Genomic DNA, 15,607 nt, shown 5'->3' with positions numbered 1-15,607 from the left:
CTACATGCTAGTATGTTGATGATATTATTGTGACGGAAGTGAGGCTGGTGAGGTGCATGTGTTATTGAAAAGTTGCATGCTCGTTTTCTTTAAAAGATCTTGGCTCTCTAATTTTTTCCTTGGCATTGAGGTGTGTTCTGATGACAATGGTCTTGTTTTGACTCAACAAAAATACAATGTGTTATTGAAAAGTTGTATGCTCGATTTTCTTTAAAAGATCTTGGCTCTCTTAATTTTTTCCTTGGCATTGAGGTGTTTTCTGATGACAATGGTCTTGTTTTGACTCAACAAAAATACATTCGTGAGCTTTTTCATAAGCATGATTTTGGTGATGTCAAGAGCCTCCCTATTCTCATGGTCTCCAACTGCAAGTTATCGATTGATGCTGGTGACCCCATTGAAGATGCAGCCCAATACAGAAGCATTGTATGAGCTCTTCAGTACATAGTAGTCACTCGGCCAGATATTGCCTTTGCATGAACAAAGTTTGTCAGTTCATGCAGTCACCTCGAAATAGCCATTTTCAGGCTGTAAGAGGATTTTACGTTATCTTCAAGGGACAGCTGATTATGGTCTTCGGTTCACAGCATCTCCTCGCATGTCACTAACTGGTTTTGCTGATGCAGACTGGGGGTCTGATCCTGATGATAGGCGTTCCACGACTGGCTACTGCATTTTCTTTGGTGGAAATCTCATTTCATGGAGCTCACGCAAGCAGCAAGTAGTTTCTCGTTCCACAGCTGAGGCCGAGTATAGGAGTGTTGCTTGCAGCTGCTGAAATTATTTGGATGAGTCATTGCTTCAGAGTGTGCTGGTTCCACATGGTAAATCTACTCTGTAGTGTGATAATTCTAGCACTGTTGCGGTCTGTGCCAACCCTGTTCAGCATTCTAAGTTCAAGCATGTTGAGCTTGACTTATTTTTTGTTCGAAATGGTTGTTGATGGTCGTTATTTTAATGAGATCCCTGCTTATGAGCAGGTGGCAGATGTTTTGACAAAGCCACTCTCTTCCCCTTCTTTTCTCAAGCACAGACAAAACTCTTGGTAACACAACTAAGAGGTCATTGAAGCAGGGTAAATGTTAATGAAGCAGCCATAATGCTGAAGCAAGTGCTGAAGAAGTTAATGAAGCAGGGTGAATGTTAGTGTTATGTAAACGAGTGTGTGCTGTAAATTCTAGAATAGTTCTAGAACAGTTTGTTAGCTTCTTGTTATGAGCAGTTAAGTTGTTAATGGCTTGTTGCACAGCAGTTGCAGTTTCTTCTTGCTTGTATAAATAAGCTACTCTCTAACTCATGAGAAATCAGCTTTTCATTAATAAAGAATTACAAAGATTTCATTTCTTGTTTCTTAGATAGCTAAACTGCTATCTTATCAGTGTGATGATCTTCGAGCCTCTATCAGCTTCGAGGAAAATTAGGCTACATAGGGCCTTCTCTCGTCCATCGTATTTCTCCAAGAGCGTCGAGTTGTCTCTTATTTGGTCAAGAGCATCGAGATGTCTTCGCTTCACCTTAGTTAAAGGAATTTCGCTGCCTATCTCTATCGTCTGGGCGAAGACAGTTGAAATTCCTCCACTACAACTGTAGGAATTTATCTATTGCCCATATAGAACATTGAGATATTATCGTTATCTCCATTATCTCATCCAAGCATCGAAAATCCTTCACGGTATATATATATATATATATATATAGGGCGTTAAAACAATTTTGCTCAATCTGTTTCAACAGTAAATGTCTTCTTTAGAAACTCTCAGATCAAATCACTTTATGACATTTCCTCAATCAATGGGGACAAGTGTTATACCTCATTCGGATCCTCTTTGCAAGAAACGTCTCTGTTGCCAAAACTCTATCTATCGAAGCCTCCAAAGTTCTATAGCCTTAGAGTTCCAAAAGCCTCTGAAATTTCATAGCCTTTGAAGTTGAATAGCCTCCGGTCAGTTATAATCCCTCAATATGGTCATTGACATACCCATATGATATGTTAAAATCAAATTTATTATTTGATATACATATATATTTGTCCTGTCATCCTATAAATAATCATCATGATATAATATTTATTGTTATTCATAATTTATACTACATGTCCACAGTCTCATGTTAGTCGTCAACAAGTATTATTCTTATATAATAAAAATATATAATATTTATTGTTACATGATGATTCTATTCATAATCTTCATCAATTATTGTACTTTATGTTGATAAATAAATTTTATTGTACAAAATATATTATTATAATGTAAAGGTTTTTTTCACTTCCAATATACAATATAAGCACTTTCATTTCTTTTACTCGACTCACCTAAATTCACTTGTTTTTATTTTTACTCGTTCAAATCTCTTGACATAATTTACTTCCTCATTTTTTACTTTTATTTTATACAAACCTATTTACCAGCTTTTAACATTTGAATTGTCACCACAATTTCTATATTACTATTATTATAGTAGATATTTATCTATTATCATTTTCTACCAATAAAAGCTATTTAATTTTATCCACAACTTTTGCCGACCAAGTTGCTTAATGGCCATTTTCTTCAACAATCATCTGTTTGACATCCATGATACTGATATTAGGTTTTTATAATATACATGTAAAAAAATAATATTATAAAGTAATTATAAGATAATATTTATTTAAGATTTTTGGTATTGTTGTTTGAATTTAAGATCTTAAACAAAAATAATAATTATTTTAATCATTTAAGCCAATTAATAGAGTGAATATATATAGAATTAATAGAAAGGACAGACTTAGCTTGCATCATTGAAAGCCTCTATGTCGTCTTCTACGGCCAAAGGGTCTACTTTGCTGTGACAATTACTAGTTCGAGAAGAACCACTAGTTTCTGTAGGTGACGGATCTGTGACTTCAATAAAATGTACTGTTTCTATAAAGATAATTATACAAGAGGTACCTAAATTATGATCCATATTTTAAATTAGTTCATAAACTTTAAAATATTCTATATGTCCCTAAGACTCGAATCCTAAGTTGGTTATAACTATAAAACATTTTAAATCATTCTTCAAACTATCAATATTATTTCATTTTTATCCTTCTTTCTACTACTTAAAAAATTAATTTGATTTTTGAAGGTCTCAAAAATTGAACTCGTGACCTTCTAAAAATATTCCAGTAACACTAAAAAAATAGACTACTTTTTAACCAGTAGATAGAATTATCAAAATAGAATGATACTAATAGTATGAAGATTGATATAAAATATTTTAAATTTTATGCATGGGTAGTAGTGTGAGGATTGATATAAGATATTTTAAAGTTTAGAGATTAATTAGAATAAGAGTTAGAGTTTGAGCATTGCTAGCTTCTCTAGCCTCCATCTCCAAAATTTTCAGTGGCCGGCAGTACTGATAACTGTCGTTTTGCTATCAAAATAATTCTAACTTTTTAATAAATAAAAATAAAAGTAGTATAAAAAAACAGAGTTGATCCACATGAACTCTAGGGTTTTTGATTTAGTGGACTTTTTGATTTAGAAGAAGATAAAATTTCAAATAAATATAAAAAGACAAAAATAATTAAATATAAATTATTTAAAATGGAAGATAAAGATAGAATAATAAATAATAATATAATATAAGATAATGATAAAGATAAAAAGGTGAGTTTTTAAAATGAGATAAAGATTAAATAAATAAAATAAATTGAGATAAAGAAGACTTATGGTAAGAATAGCTTCAGACTTCAACTTTGCCTCAAATTTCTCAGATCATCGAAATAGATCTTTACTTCAAGATTCACGTCGGCTACTTGTCTAAGGACAATTCCTTGTGATTATGCTTTGTATACCGAATACCCAAGTGCACTCTTAAATTTCGGTTTGTGAGTTGATCTAAGCAACAACAATGTTGTAGATCTTAAAATGTTGAAGTTCGAAAAGCTGTCGACTCGGATTATGTTGTTTCAACAATAACTGATTTCGATCTCGGTTTCTCTTAGCAAACAATTTTGTTAAGTGTGTTCACAGGAAGTCGAATGTGCTTCAATAAGCTGATCTTTCTTCTCACGTTAACCATAACAACATCCAGACCAACGCCGGCTTTTGGTTTTGAAAATCGTTTTGATTTGAAAATAAGCGAAGAAAACAGAGAGAAAAATCTGAAGCAATTTAAATGTCTTACAATTCTCACGTTTGGAATTGAGCCTTTGCTTTAGCATTCGGCTTTAAAAGAAAATTAGCTAAGCATGATCAAAGTCATACTTAGCATATTTAAAAATAAAACTGGAAATAACAATGAAAATTGCGAAAAACTTGAAAGAAAATAGAAGAGAAAATTTTATAAAACTAGAGAGAAGAAGAAGAGTAAATTCTCATTTGCTGAGAGATATGTTTCTAGGCTTACCTTGAGGGTATTTATAGCCCTCAAAATCCTAAAAACAAGGTAAAGATAATCCTAAAATAAAGAAAATAAATCATAATTAAAATACTTAAAACTATTTAAACTAAAATATCTAAAACAAATATAAGATAAAATATAATATAATAATATTTAAAATAATATCCTAAAACATGAGTTTAATTCAAATCTGAATTGCAGAAATGTGTGACTGATCTATTCGTTCTTCTAAAAGCGCTAATTGACCTTGACATCATCGCCTCGTCAGATGTTTCATGCCCACTAATCCAACTTTGATTCCGAAAATTAAAAAAAAACTGCAGAATTCTATCCTTTTAGTGTAATTTTTAGAATTTAGCATCATGCATAGAAAATGAATCAAAACGAACAAATAAGCCAAAAAAATCAATGATTACGGAGCAATTTAAAAGCAAAATAATAACTAAATAAAACTTTTATCAAATTCCCCCTTATTCAATGTTTGTCCTCAAGTATTCATCAATTAATACATCAAAATCATATGTTGTCATCTTCAATTTCAATTTATTTCTCAAACTTCCAATCCAACTAAGTCCATGACATTTGCCGAATTCAAGTTACAATCAAGCGAAGACACAACTAAGAAAATTTAAAGTAAGCAAAACATCTTAATTAATTACCAACTTCAATAAAACATAACTCAATACCTCACAAAGATGCACACATATCCGCTCAAAGTATTTGGGGTAAATGAAATCACTCAAACTGAAACTAACCAAAATATTACCATAGGCTTGGAATCCAATCAAGTCTCCACTACTAAAAGTGAACATAATGCAATAATCAAGGGTCTTTAAATAAAGTGTAACGGGGCTTAGGTATGGGTAGAAAAAAAGTCCGAAAAGAAAAGTTTAAAATGCCAAAACAATATATCAAAATAACTAGGTACAACCTACGAACTAACATGAAGAACAATGAAAAATAAAACAAGGAAAAAGAATAAATGAAAGGCAATTGAAACGGTCGATTTTCCTTCTTTTTTTCATTTGAACAAAGTGTCTCTCTTTTTTCTTTCTTTTTTATGCTATTCGAAACAGTGAATAATTTTTTCGACTTCTTTTTTTTCATTTTTTTCATGGAACAAGAGTGATACAAGATCTCAAGTCTCAGCAAGGGTGTGAAAAGAGAGAAAAAAATAAAGAGAAAGGTTTCGGGTTTAATTATGATGTGTAAATGTGGTTCAATAGTAGATATGTAAATGGGTAAGTTTTTTGGGAAAATTAGGTTTATCCTAGGTGTCCCTATCATATTAAAATATTAGGCCCAATATGTAGTCTTTATATGCTTTGTGATTTCAAATTCTAGAATATCCTAATTAGTTCGGCACACTGAAGTCAAACAATGAGCAAGAAAGAAAATGTATGCTCGTTAGGCTCAAATCTCACAAGAAAAGTTTATATGCACTGAGTCAAGTTCATCTCTATCAACAAAAGCATGAAATATCTATACTCAACAAAAATTCACTAGTTATACCAATCACCATCATGCAATTTAAATTCGATCAAAACATTGTCACAATCCAAAAGGAAACAAGAGTATAAAATGAAGTTCAAGAATAGCAAGTTAAGGAAAAAAATTGGCATGTTTATCCTTCCCCCTCATTTAATTTGTTTTGTCCCAAACGTATTTTAAATTTTAAAACAAAGAGAAGGAAAATGAATACTCCTCAATCTAGTGGAGACCGCGGCCGCGGCCACATCGAGACGAATTGTTGTAGAGTAGAATGTCTGATCGAGAAGTCACCAGAAGATATATTAAAATTTTCTGCAAAACAAAAATCAAGAAAAGAATCGATCATTCCAAGATCTTATTCTAAAGGAAGTAGACTCAAGAAAAGAACTTAATTAAGCTTTATATTTTTCTCTCTTTTTTTCTTTTTTTCACTGTTCAAACTAAAATTGTAATGTTGTTTTTTAACTGCTCAAACAAAAATTGTACTGCTATTTTTTTAACCAAAATTGTGCTCCTATTTTTTACATTACATTGTTCGAATCTGCTGTGTATTTTTCTGCACTGTTCAAATCAAATCTATTTTTTATGTATATTTGCTTGAACTTTTTCTGTACAGTTCAAACCAAATCTGTTTTTTCCTACACTGTTTTTTCTGCACTGCATTGTTCGAATCTGTTGTGTATTTTTCTACACTGTTCGAACCAAATCAATTTTTTCTGCACTGTTATGTTCGAATTTTTCTACACAGTTCGAACCATGTCTTTTTTTTTGCATTATCCGAACAGTGTATTTCGAAATTCTGCTTCCTTTTTTCCGAATGATTCTTCCTTCTTTTTTGCCACACGATCTCTTCACGCCTTGGGGTCGAGGTTTTCGCCATTTTTTTGGCTTTCGGTTTGAGCAATTCTTGATTCTACTTTGCCTAAAATTCAAGTAGGAATAACGGCGTACCTAAAAAATAAAGAGAAATAAAATTGAAAATAAAAAGAAAAATTGAACAAACGAAAATAAAATAATAATAGGTTGCCTCCCATAAAGCGCTATTTTTAACGACGTTAGCTCGACGACTTGATTCAGACTATAGGTTTCGAGAGAAATACTTCATCTATTTCATACGCTTTTTCCAACTAAGAACTTCCTTATGAGAAATTCTACGATCGTATAATTCTTTTATTTTTTATCTTGTAGATTTTGGCTTTCTCATAGGTTTTTCTTCATATATTATTTTACTTTGAAAGGTTATCCGAAATAATAACCAGTGAAGTAGCATTTTCTCTTAAAAATGCATTCTTTAAGTGTTTCGACATTTGCTTCAATTGGAATTGAGTATTTGCTTTAGTCTTTTGTTTTAAAAGAAAATTAGTTAAGCATGAGCAAAGGCATACTTAGCATATTTAAAAACAAAACTTGAAATAAAAATGAAAATTGCGAAAAACTTGAAAGAAAATAGAAGATAAAATTTTATAAAGCTAAAGAGAAGAAGAAGAGTAAATTCTCAATTGCTGAGAGATATGTTTCTAGGCTTACGCTGAGAGAGTATTTATAGCTTTCAAAATCCTAAAAACAATGTAAATATAATCTTAAAATAAAGAAAATAAATCTTAATTAAAATATTAAAATTATTTAAACTAAAATACTTAAAACAAAGATAAGATAAAATATAATATAATATTTAAAATAATATCCTAAAACATGAGTTTAATTCCAATATGAATTGCAGAAACGTGTCGTCGATCCATTCGTTCTTCTAGAAGCGCTGACTGAACCTTTTAAAAGGTTCTAACGTCATCGCCTCGTCAGATGTTTCATGCCCAAAATCATGCCCATTAACCCAGCTTACACACAAAAATCAATGATTACGGAGTAATTTAAAAGTAAAATAATAATTAAATAAAACACTTATCATGTACAAACAACTAAAGTTTCCACCAGGTCCAAAACCCTGGCCTATCATCGGCAGCCTTAATCTCATCGGCTCCCTCCCTCATCAATCTCTTCACAAACTATCCCAACGATATGGACCATTGATGCACCTCAAATTTAGTTCTTACCCTGTAGTGGTTTCACGACCATGTGTTGGACGAAAATAAGCGAAAAAAGAAAGAATTATCAAAGGATTTTGTGCCACGGGACATGGTGGATTTACTGTTGCAACGAGCTGATGATCCTGGTCTTGACGTTAAGCTCGCTAATGATGGCGTCAGGGGCTTCGCACAGGTATATATATTTTGCTCAGTCATCTAATGATTAGATAAAAGGGACTGCACAACAAGTGCTGCAATGCATAATGAAAGTTTATTGTCTGGTAACAGAACTTTATAGCTGGAGGCACAGATACTTCAGCAACAACTGTGGAATGGGCAATCTCCGAACTCATCAAACAACCACAACTCATTAAACAGGCAAATTAGAGCGAGTGATAGGCAGAGAGAGATGGGTAGAAGAGAGGACATCCCACAACTTCCTTACATAGATTCAATCATGAAAGAAACAATGAGGAAACACCCGGTTGCTGTATTGCTAGCACCACACTTGGCCATGGAAGATTGCAATGTGTCTGGATACGATATTCGCAAAGGAACTAGAATCTTCATAAATACTTGGAGCATGGGGAGAGACCCATTATGGGAACAACACAAGGAGTTTCACCTAGAGAGGTTCTTGCGGAGGAAAATGGACGTCAAGGGACAAAATTTCGAGCTGCTGCCGTTCGGTTCCGGGGGGAGGATGTGCCCTGGCTTTACCCGAGTAAAGATGATTCAGTTGAGCTTAGCGAACTTGTTCCATGGCTTCAACTGGGAATTGCTTGACAATACTAAAGTAGAAGATTTGAACATGGATGAAGTTTATGGATTGGCAACACCAAGAAAATGTCCACTTGTTGCAGTTATGAAGCCTCGTCTCCCCCTTCATCTTTATAAAATCTGAAAGTTGATTTATCACTTTATTACTTGTTTTCAAGGTTTGTTATGTTCTCAAACGATTTTGTAATCAATTTTTATTCAAAATAGTTGGTGATGAGCCATTCTTGAACAATCAAAACTCTTCCCGTCATTCAACGAAAAACAAAAAAAAATTCTTATATTTGAATGAATCAATGCAAGTAAAGCAAGTCTTTAGGTTGAAGAAAAACTTTTTTGCCACAGAGCAATATCCAAGGCAGTCTGTATAAGTAACCCTATTTACAGTATGATCTATAGCTTTACTAATCTATACTCTTATGCCCCCTTGCTTTTCAAGTGGATCGGAGACATCCTCGGCGACCTGTTTTGATGCCGATGTCCATGATGGAGTTTGTGGTGTCTTTGATGATCTTTCTTTAACTCCTTTTTTGGTTCACTTTCCTTAATGTCGTTGTCCTCCTTTTGTGATCCACTTTCGGATAGAACAGTATAAACAAAGGGACCAATTGGGATATCTTCATAGTCCTGAAGTGGCTCCAATGTCTGGACCACATCACACATTTTTGGTCTTTGCTTTGGGCGTTGGCTAAGGCATTGATAGGCCAATGCAGCCGCCTTTCGTGCCCCTGTTTCCGAGTATGATCCTTCGAGTCTCGGATCCATTATCCGGCCAAGTTTCCTATGATCATTCAACATCGGCCTTGCCCATTCTACCAAGTTCTGCTCTCTTGGGCTACGGTTCTTGTCTAAAGATCTCCTCCCAGTTAAAAGCTCCAACAGTACCACTCCGAAGCTATACACGTCGCTCATTGCCGTTAAATGACCTGTCATGACGTATTCAGGGGCAGCGTAACCTTGTGTACCCATAACCCTGGTGGAAACATGCGTGTCATCCCCTTCAGGACCATCTTTGGCGAGACCGAAATCCGAAAGCTTGGCATTGTAATCCTGGAAAAGAAAAACATGAATCGAACATGACATCAGTAAACTAGGAAAATCCATGTTACTTAGGTAAGAACTTGAAAAAAAATAACAACACTTACAGAATCTAACAAGATATTTGATGCTTTGAAATCTCGGTAAATGACTGGTTTTTCTGCTTCATGGAGATAAGCAAGACCCTTGGCAGCTCCGAGAACAATTTTCATCCTGGTCGCCCATGGAAGAGAAACCGAATACCCTGCACCAAGGAAGCTCGACATTAGTTTCGGGTCTCGCGTTTCACATTAGTTTCTTTTATTAACAAATGATGATTTGCAGAGATCATATATACTTCTGAATAGCTGATTCTCCAAGCTGCCTCTAGGCATATATTCATACACCAGTAGTCTATTGTCTTCTTCGCAACAATATCCTATCAGCTTCACCAGATGCGGATGACTCAATTGTGCAAGAAAGATCACTTCAGTCTGCTCCAGAAACAATCATTTAATAATAATCAAACGTCAAGCAAAATATTGATTGAAAAAAATACACATATAAATATACTCACCAGCCACTCTCTGTGTCCTTGCAGGCCTTCTAGATCCAGGTTTTTAACAGCCACAGGATGAGCTTTCAACCCAGGCCTAAGCTTGTCATCAATGAACCCTTTATGAACCTTTCCAAACCCACCTTCACCCAGAAAATTAGCCGATGAAAAGGTCTGTGTTATTACTTTTAGCTCCCCAAGCGTAAACACATGAAGATTGGAACCGACGAGCGACGTCGACAAATCTTCCGAAAACATGGAGCTTGGATAACTTAAGTCTAACATGGCAAACCTTGTCATTGAACTTTGCTTTGAATCTTCCTTCTTTGGCTTGCCTTCTGGTTTCACAACACCCTTTGAACAGCTCGGGATGATGGATCTCAAAAAAATCTTTATCACTGCCATTTTCCTCCCAGTATCTGCAAATTCAGCTCTATATACAGCATACATACAAGAGTTTGACATTTATATATATATATATCATTTTGATTAAGTTGGTAAAGTGAGAAGATAAGTCCACAAAAGTTGGTTCAATACAAAATGACGCGGCTGCCCCCTTTGACTTTCTTTCTTATTTTCCATGAAAAGTAGAAGTTTGTTTCTTTGTATGAAAGCACAATCGGAAACTACTTGTTGTTCTTTTCCAGAATCAACTCTCGCTAAGGTAACAATCACAATACAAAATTCAAAGGTGTGGGTTTATTTTATTGAATTAAAAAATGAAAATTAGGTATTAATCCTGCAGGAAGAAAGAGAACAGCGTGTACCAGCTGGTGCACACTAAAATCCGCCGCGAGAACCATTTTATCTTTCCATTTTCTTGTTAAACAACTCGGAAATTCTGGGTTTGTTTTAGACTTCGTAAACGAAAGAGGTTGGCATAGTTGCATATATATCTTCTAGAAGATTGAATCAAAGATGGTTGACATGAATATGATGAAAGTATATTGTATGCATGACGGTCAAACGACATGCGGATCATCATCAGCTTGATCACCACCGCGTTAACTGAAGACTTTCTCTCCATTTTTCTTTTTCTGGATTTGATGATCATGATCTTGTCATGAGTTTTGATTGGTTTGTGATAATCATATTTATAGGCTTATTTTCTTAAATATAACCTATTTCATATTATTTATAGATTTTCGTTCTTTAATTTTCATCTATGATAATTTTATCACGTAGGATAAAGACACGTTATATAATATGTTATTTTGTTTATGTGAGCAATACAATAAAAATTATGAAATTTGTTTAAATAGAATAAACATATACAATGCATGTCAAAAACACGTATTTGCATGAACATGAATACTTCCTACCAAAATGTTTTCCGAAAAAACCATGTATAACATGGTGTGCCTTTATTAAAACAGTGTCGATCTTAGAATCATTCTCAATTGATATAAGATGCTACTATAAAATCACATTAAATTGCTTTAAAAATAACTAACTGAATTTAAATTAACTTATCAACATAAATTCAGTCATATAATATTTAATATTTCCATCCATTAAAAATGATAAAAGAGAAAATGTCTCACTGAGGCAGAAATTAGCATCATGTGAACTGCTATGTAATGACGTCACGTTAAGAAAGTCAATGGACAATATTGTAACATAGGTGGAAAATTACGGCCGCGTTTGTATGAATGAAACGAAAGTCATTTTAGACCAAATATATTTGTACAAAATATAAAATATAAAACAATAATATCTATGGAATAAAAGAAAGTGTTCAATGTGCATAGTTGCATGGTTTCTTCACAAATTCAAAACAATTCCATCAAAAGACACTGCTTTCTTTGATTTTGTGCATAAAAACGAAGTTGTTGTTGACATTTTAAAGCGGAGTTTGCGGGGATACGGAGGCTGGAGAATTTTCATATGATAAAATTAATTATATAAAGGTAAAGGGCTTAATTACAAAATAAGTGTGCTACATCTTTTTCCTAAATGGCAGCGAAAATTTTATCTGCATAACTTATTTATTAGTCGTATTTGGTAAATTACCTAATAATTTGAATTGAAAAGTAATTACGTAATTGTGATATATTTGGATAATTATTTAAATGTACGTGTCTGGTTAAATTTAGTGTAATTGAAAGTTTTTTTTTATCATACTTTTTAATTTTTATGGAAAGTGTGAAATTTGGTAATTAGACATAGGAACGAGTAAGGAGTAGGATCCAATTGGTTCAGGTATGACTTGGCTTTTTTAGGTTCGGATTTTTATTTTTTAATAATTCAGATTCTATTCGGATTCAAGTTTAAGGTGAGGATTTTTAATATAATTCAAGTATTTTAATATAATTATCTCTTATGTATGGTTAGAGATAATTTTAATAATACTCATCTCTAAATATTTTGTTTTAGTTAAGTCTTTATTTTACCTAGTAACAATATATATATACTTATGTTGGATTGGATCGTGTCGGTCAAGTGCGAACTTTTATTTCAAAAATCGAGTTAAATATTAGATCTAGTATAACCTCCCAAAACTAAGATTGAATTAGATAATGAGTGAATGAATATAATACTCGGGTTAGATTTGAATCATCAAAAACCTAACTTAACCCGATTCATCTCAACTCTAATTACACATTTAATATAACACTATTAGTATATATTAGAATTAACTATTATAAAACACTGTCAGTCTAATAATCAAGATAAAATCAGGCATAACTTTTATATATATATATGATACAATCATTATAAAACACATTCAAATTAATAATTATAATACATCTAACTGATTGTTGGATCTCTGAAACGCATTTCCTTTTCAGGTGAACTACCGAAAACAAATAAGGAAAATGGAGAAGGACATGAAACACGAGGGAAGATTACAGGGAAAGATCCTATGTAGTCAAAGTCAATTATTTTAAGGGCGTTCGGTTCCAATATGGTGTTAGTGGAAAAATATCGGAAACTGTGGATTCTTTGTCAACGCATCCGTGTAGCGGTTTGCGTTCAAGTTGTGCTGGTTACTACTACTTGTAGTGACAATAACAAACACAGCCGCAATTGTGGAACTCGGTAACTTTGTTAGCTCGGTCGGTTCCCGTCAGCCGTCTCGAGTCGTACAAATAGAGAAGACTTGACCCAGAAACCGGGGTCTGTTGGGCTTGGCAAGAAAGGACGCGATTGATGATCGGGTCTTGTGGGTTCATTTAGGTTTAGGGCTCTTGGTGGGTAACAATTTCAACAAAGGTGTGTTTTGCCCATATATAACTTTTACAGTATTTTAATGTAATTTAAGGGTAAACTACTATTTGGGCATCACCAACCTATTCTTGTATTTCTATTTTAGTTATCCAACTAATTTTTTAAAATCATACCTAATGTTTCGTTTGTTTTTATTTGGGTCACTCGATGTTAGATTTGACCGTTGACTTAACAAAAATAATGATGTGGCATGGTATAATAGCATTTTTAGCCCTAAAAACTTACACATTCTATCTTTTTAAAACTATCAAAGTTTAGGGACTTATAGCGAGAATGTTCCTTTTTCTTATTACTTCAAAATTGTCGATCATCTCTAACGATCAACCTCGTCGTCGCTTTACATTGTATCTTCACGTTGTTGATTCCATCACTCTTTGTAAATCACGACCTAAGAGTAACCCTCACTCCTTCGTCGTTCGACTTTTGTCGCAAAAAATCCTCATTATTTCGGTAAGAGTCTCCCTTCTTAACATTTTCGACTTCAACTCCCAACTAAAACTTAATGGTAGCCTTCATTGGACTGAGTTTGCTTTACCATCATTTCAAATTGCACCCTAAAGAGATCCGTGCCTCGCCCTTATTGTGCCCTTTTGCAATGCCAAGTCCCTATGTGCCCTTCTGCCCTACATTCGAGTGACTTGAACCTTGAAAGCCCCTCACCACACGCCGCACCTCGCCTGAGCATGCACGCACCCCTTCTGACCATGTACGCACCCCTTCTGATCGAACCTAAATCCCACATCATGTATCCATCAATCAGAACCTTAAAAACCCCTTTGAAACCCTCACACCTCAAAACCCCATTGAAAACCTCAAACTATTATTAAGGACTAAAATCGAAACCCCAAAAATAAGAGTAAAAAGATAGAATTTGTAAGTTTTGAGGATTAAAAAATTTATTATACCGTACAACGACCAAAACATAAACCTAAGAATAAGTGAACGAATGAATAAATAGACAATTTATCAAAAATTAAATTTTTCAATGAATAAAAATTCGAGTGATAGTATTAGAAAAATCTATTCCGGAGAAGCAGGAACAACGTCAATTCAGTCACTATATTGAGGACGAGGAAATCAAAGTTGCATTTGAAACGTATCTAGCAAGTATATATTAATAATAATAATAAAACCAAGTTTAATACACTTAATTTTGAGTTTGGGATACTTAAACCTTTATATTTTATTTTTTTGGGTATCCCAATGTGTCCCCAAATTTCGCCTGAGACTAATTCTCGAGTTACTGTCGGGCACGGAAAATGAGAACCTATTCCAAAAAAAATTCTATATCAACAAAGACTCAAATTTAAGACCACTTATAGGACCCTTCCACGGCCAACCTTCGTTGGTAAACCTTTATATTTTATTATAAAATATTAAAATGCTGTATGGGCCACACAAGAGAAAATTATTAAGTGATGGCACTGAAGAGCAAGTGTGTGATGGTTGTCCAACCAAATCATTCCAGATAAGTAGCCTGGAAACTAGAATAATAAAATGGTCTAACGGCGCTTTTGGCTCTCAAATATTTAAGAGAAATCATTTTAATCCTTTAACTCTTTTAGTCTTATTTTTGACTCTCGAACTTCTAATTTTTTTATCAAATTGAATCAACTTATGAAAATAAAATGGATCTGTTAAATTATAATCAATTGTTTCATCTTTTTATCAATATCAATGTCAATTATTTTATCATTTAATATAAAAAATTAAAAGATATTCAAAGAAATATTTAAAAATAACAAATATCTACCTATCTTCATTCTCCATGGGCCATCATCTTATAATAATACACTAATACTTGTCCCTTAGCTCCAAAGAGTAGGGTCTTGTTGTCTTCAAGTATTTATGTTCATACATTAATTTATCCTCCCAATCTACACTTCTGTTACTTAAATGATTACGTCTTGCCCATGACCTTATTTCCATTTCCTTAGATATTTTTTTATATACTTATTGTGTGATTGAGAGATTTTAGAAAGGTTTAATACAAAAATCTCAAACTATGCCTTAAAAATATTTTAGTGTTTAAAGAAATTTTTTTGTTAAAAATAAGTACATAATATTTTCTGTGTTATCATTTTAGGTATTCGAACATTAACTATTGTAAAAAATCTTCGTCAAGTGACATTTC

At 33.3% G+C, this 15,607-nt stretch overlaps 1 protein-coding gene across 2 annotated transcripts; it reads right to left on the bottom strand.

The window, feature by feature from the left end:
• Positions 1 to 9,071: 9,071 nt before the first annotated feature.
• LOC120192565 (serine/threonine-protein kinase RIPK-like) lies at positions 9,072 to 10,667 on the bottom strand. Of its 2 annotated transcripts, XM_039195322.1 has the most exons (5): positions 10,264 to 10,667; positions 10,045 to 10,180; positions 9,815 to 9,951; positions 9,249 to 9,719; positions 9,072 to 9,212 (listed from the first exon to the last, which is right to left on the bottom strand). In XM_039195322.1, the coding sequence occupies exons 1-5, from the start codon at positions 10,645 to 10,647 to the stop codon at positions 9,087 to 9,089; spliced, it is 1,254 nt and encodes a 417-aa protein (XP_039051253.1). In that variant the 5' UTR covers positions 10,648 to 10,667; the 3' UTR covers positions 9,072 to 9,086. The 2 variants fall into 2 exon arrangements, with proteins under 2 accessions (XP_039051253.1, XP_039051252.1); XM_039195321.1 differs by having other exon boundaries at positions 9,072 to 9,719.
• Between the last annotated feature and the right edge of the window lie 4,940 nt (positions 10,668 to 15,607).

Source organism: Hibiscus syriacus, unplaced genomic scaffold, assembly GCF_006381635.1.
Source record: "Hibiscus syriacus cultivar Baekdansim isolate YM2019G1 unplaced genomic scaffold, ASM638163v2 tig00116975_pilon, whole genome shotgun sequence".
In the NCBI taxonomy this organism is placed as follows: Eukaryota; Viridiplantae; Streptophyta; class Magnoliopsida; order Malvales; family Malvaceae; genus Hibiscus; species Hibiscus syriacus.
This window is presented reverse-complemented; position numbering and strand designations above follow the sequence as displayed.